The sequence below is a fragment of the Suillus subalutaceus genome (genome assembly GCF_016647625.1).
Source record: "Suillus subalutaceus strain FC151 chromosome Unknown DFJ58scaffold_951, whole genome shotgun sequence".
Lineage (NCBI taxonomy): Eukaryota > Fungi > Basidiomycota > Agaricomycetes > Boletales > Suillaceae > Suillus > Suillus subalutaceus.
The window spans coordinates 1-4,493 of record NW_024541200.1 but is presented as its reverse complement, the minus strand read 5'-3'; the positions used below and the strand labels follow the sequence as shown (position 1 = coordinate 4,493).

Genomic DNA, 4,493 nt, shown 5'->3' with positions numbered 1-4,493 from the left:
AATATAATCCGTATCCACAACCCTAACAACTTACTGGACTATCGACACGTTGAGTCAGATGAGTGGGGGCCTCAGTACACCGGTATGCTCGCTGACGGTCCTCCAACTGAAGCTGCGAGGACATGTGCACATGAACATCGCGACCTAACTTGCACAATCTATGTGGTTAGATTATCTTGCAGAGAGACGTCGAAGAGGGGAACCGAATGCCACCTGGAGTGCAGGACTAATTCTTAGTGTAGCACTATTCGTCTTACTGTAACACTTTTCTCAATGTATCAAATTTTTGTAAGATGAGTCATTCGTGGCAGAGGAAGAAATGCCATTCTGGTTGGATGCGGAGGAAGAAGCATGGTTAGCACCAGAACAATAACATGATGTATTTAGTACTACAACAAATTGTAGCATAGTTAGAGCTCCTTCGCCTTCCTATAGTCCTCTAAATACTGTGCAAGAAAGACTTTGCGTATGATATCACATTTAATGTTGAGATACAAATCAGCAACACAAACATCAGCTTGAAACAAATTAATCATAGTGACCAATTTCATGTGCGTCAAGATCTTCTTCATCCTGTACCTGTAGAATGGCTTTTTGTTTGCAGAGGGGGACAGGCTCAACAAAATGACTGGAGACTGTCTCCTGAAATGCTGTCATTGCATTAGCAATACTATCAGCCATCTTTCCTCCCAAGCCTTCCAATGCTGATGGCATTGATAGACACTGCGACTTTGACGACAACTTCCCTTTGGAGGATTGTGGTGGAGTGGAGGGAGCAGGGCGACTTTGCATGATGTTGAAACTGGTTGGGGGTGATGGGCGTGATGGGCATGACAGGAGTAGAAGCTGTGGGGGGAATGGAGATGGGAATGAAGGGTGCAACAGGAGGACCAGATGTCCCTGGCTCAGCGTGCATAGTGTCGTTATTGTTGTCAGTAGTAGGATGAGCGTTGAATTCCACACGGTCAAGTGCGTCCTCCAGTGATGCCATCATGACGTCACTGGCACTGGATGGCCCAGGAGTGGCACTTACGCTGGGTGTTAATGCGTTGTCAATGCCCGCATGGAAACCAACCCAGGTGCTTGGTTGCGCTGACATGATACCATGTAGCGCCTCATAATGAGGCCAGCCCTTCATCTTGTAAGGCTTTGCTTGGGGGTTGTGCTATGTATGTAGTTAGCACACTGGCATGACAGGAAATGATAAAAAAAACATACCCTAGTGTAGTCTGCCCAGATCATCTCTGATTCATGTCCGATATTTGCGCCAAGCTCTGGACTGTATGAGATTCCAGAGGCGTGCGCTATCTTGTAGATGACTTGATACAACTTGTGAATCTGAAAAGTAGAGATCAGTACTGCCAGCAGCCACTCAGTAGAAATATGTACGTACTCGTGACCATTTTGTTTGACATGCCTCTGCAGTCTTTGCAGTGCCTTAGAATAAGGCAGAAGTCAGATGAATACGGCGTGATATCTGTGGCAGGACTCACCTTGCATTACAGGCTGTTTCACCATCTCCACAGCAGTATCATTCCAGAACGTCTTATCGAAATTGAGGCCATCTCCCCCTTTTGATCTGTTGGCGATGACATAGTTCATCAACGCCGTCTCATCGCTCTGCGACCAAACACAACAATCTTTCGGTTCTGTCAAGGTGGCATCCCGTCATTTTTTTCGAGTTCTTCTTCGTCATTAGAGTTGTTTGGCTGCAAAGATGGTCGCAATAACGAAAGCGTCGGATTGGGGGCATAACTGTATATGATTCCAAGGTGTGACATGTAATCAGTCACATTGAACGGCAATCCAGCAAGCTTACTTAAGTAAATTTGAAGTTCAAAATCTCGTCGAAACTTAGCCAGATTCAAGTTCCTGAACGGAGTCTAAGTCTATATATGCAATGCTGTTACCAAATTACATACCATAGATGCTGGCTCTCCATCTTCAAAGAACATCATCCTTTGTTGATGTGGTGCAGGAGATTCAACAGGCAGTGGAGGAACAGGAAGGCGAGGCATCACCATAGCAGGCTGGTGTGCTGGATGAGCGCTCCAGTTGATTGCTGGAGCGCTCCTGAGCTGATATGGTGGTGCAGACAGTGGGTTGTTTACGATGAGTGGCGGCGATGAAGGTATGAGCATGTCAGAGGAGTGCGGTTGATCTCCTGGAATTTCTTCTAGAATAATCTCTCTGGAGATGCGAAATCCTGAGTGGGTGTAGTCAATTATTTGGTCCGATTTAGTCACAATTAGAAGTGGGGAGTAGAAACGCAACAATTTTAAAAGGTTCACTTGTCATTGGATTATAATAAGTGGTCAGGGACAACATTGAAGGATGAATAAGCCCGTACTCGACAACAACAACATCCATGAACAGCGTTTTTTTGTAGGTAAAGTGTACCTGGCCGAAGTCACATTATCACATCATGTCAGACCCTTGCATATTAGATACAAAAATAGGCTTACTATATAACTTCACGCGAATGCGGAGCGTTTAAAAAGAGCCTATTTTTCAAAAAATCCCCCCAGTTTCAAAATTCTATTGTCCACCATGGGTCAACCAGCTTGGGCGACAAAGGAACAAGTCGTATGGTTAGAGTCAAGACTGTCCTCGTTCCTCGCTACTACAAACGCAAAGGCACACCAGATCTTCTGGAAGGACACTTACAAAGAGTGGTTCGCCACCTATCCGCTCACTCCTTGTACCGAAGCCAAGCCGGTAGACGCCCATATTAGCGCTGAGGACATTGACTCGAATGATAGAAAGAAGAAAGAGAAGGTAAGCAAATTTGTATGCACACTTGCAGTCCTTTTTGATTCCCCGTGTAGCAGATCTACCACTGGTATTTTAACCATTCACATGGCATAACGAGTGGTACAGGGTCACAAAAACTTCTCGACCTTGCTGGCAAACACAAGGGCCAGCTTCCTGCCATGGCAAGCATACTCTTGCCTCTATTACAAAGGAGAATTCAAGACGGAGATGGAGAAGGAATATGGCGCTTACGTGCAAGCTTTTGTTCCGACCATCGAGAGGGATAGTCCAACAAGGTTCCTTGAGTGGCAGAAAAATCATTTCAATGAGCTTCTTCGAGAGGCGACACCAGAGGTCAAAGCAGAGGTCGAGCAGTTCAGAAAACAGTCACTGGTCAACGAGCATGAAGCTGCTGATGGAGAGCACGATAGTGAATGCCTTTCTGGTATCCAAGGGTAAGATCACACTCTATCTGCACAGAAAAAATGTATTCATGAACTCACAGCGCAATGGACTCCTTGCTCAAGACACTTGATGCAGCTGCTAACCAAATATATATGAAGACTGGTTGCGCGGTTGCCATCCTCATCGGAGGTCCTCAGCCACGTCTAGGCGGCCAGATCACAAGTTGGTTGTATGTATTTATATGTCTTGATAGTTGTTCGGTGCTGATCAGCAATACCTTCAGCGTGCATCGTGGTAAGACAGCAGGTGATGAATTAGAGTTGGACGAAAGCACTACAACAACGACCCCGCGAGGTTGGAGTATGGATAAAGAGTGGTCGCCCCATGAAACGCCCCTTGGTGTCAGTGACTGACACTCCCAGTTATGCTCAGCAGTGGTTCGTGTGGTGGGCCTCCTGCCAACCAGATTGGCGCAACAAGGAGGCACTCGTCCAAGAGGACAGACGTGCTGTGGGGGATTGGTTGTGTCTTCACCACGGAGGGAAAAAGGGCTTTTTCATGGTCTCTGTCAGCCTTGCGTGCTGGTGTGAGGCTATTGTTGACAACGCTGATCTTGTTTCTTTCACAAAGGCTATGGGTGATGTGGCTTGGGAGCCCCTTCAGTGACAAATCCCGTATTATACGGGTCACCTGACCTACATAATATCCCGTGTAATACGGGCCAGCGGATTATGGGCCGATGTTATGTATATTCCCGATGTTGACGGGTGGGCTGGGAGGCATATTATTTCCGATGGAGATGGGTGGGCCCATCTATGCTGATGTTATATATATCATCGACGATAGCAGATGGGCCGGGAGAAATATTATTATGGAGATGGGTGGGCCCATGTGGGTAATATGTAGAGTAGGATTGACATATATTATAGACCTGAGGAGAGATGTATAGCAAATAGTATTATATAGACGTGTGGGCCGATGTATTAGTATTATTTTGTAGACGGATGGGCCGAGGGAGCGGTGAAATATTTATTAGATAGACAGGTGGGCCGACGTGGGGTAATATCAGATAGACGGGTGGGCCGAGGGTGAGCGGAATTATTTATTAGATAGACGGGTGGGCTGACGTGGGGTCATATTAGATAGACGGGTGGGCTGACGTGGGGAATTCTACATAGATGGGTGGGCCGATGTCGGGTAATATTAGATAGACGGGTGGGCCCAGATACATATCATATAGACAGATAGGCCTAGGTATTGTACATTTTTATGAGTTTCGAGTCTCGAGTTAAGAAAATTCAAATTTAAGATGATATACATTTTTGTTGTCTTGA

At 46.2% G+C, this 4,493-nt stretch overlaps 2 protein-coding genes across 2 annotated transcripts; both read left to right on the top strand.

Moving 5' to 3' along the window:
- Window positions 1-2,550: 2,550 nt before the first annotated feature.
- DFJ58DRAFT_850744 (uncharacterized protein) lies at window positions 2,551-3,457 on the top strand (the record flags this gene model as incomplete). The annotated part of the gene is made up of 4 exons (XM_041393796.1): window positions 2,551-2,778; window positions 2,881-3,209; window positions 3,260-3,392; window positions 3,413-3,457. The coding sequence occupies 4 exons, from the start codon at window positions 2,551-2,553 to the stop codon at window positions 3,455-3,457; spliced, it is 735 nt and encodes a 244-aa protein (XP_041234538.1).
- Window positions 3,458-3,498: 41 nt separating this feature from the next.
- DFJ58DRAFT_673783 (uncharacterized protein) lies at window positions 3,499-3,825 on the top strand (the record flags this gene model as incomplete). The annotated part of the gene is made up of 1 exon (XM_041383079.1): window positions 3,499-3,825. A coding segment is annotated over one exon (327 nt), but the record flags the coding sequence as incomplete, so codon positions are not given.
- Window positions 3,826-4,493: the final 668 nt, after the last annotated feature.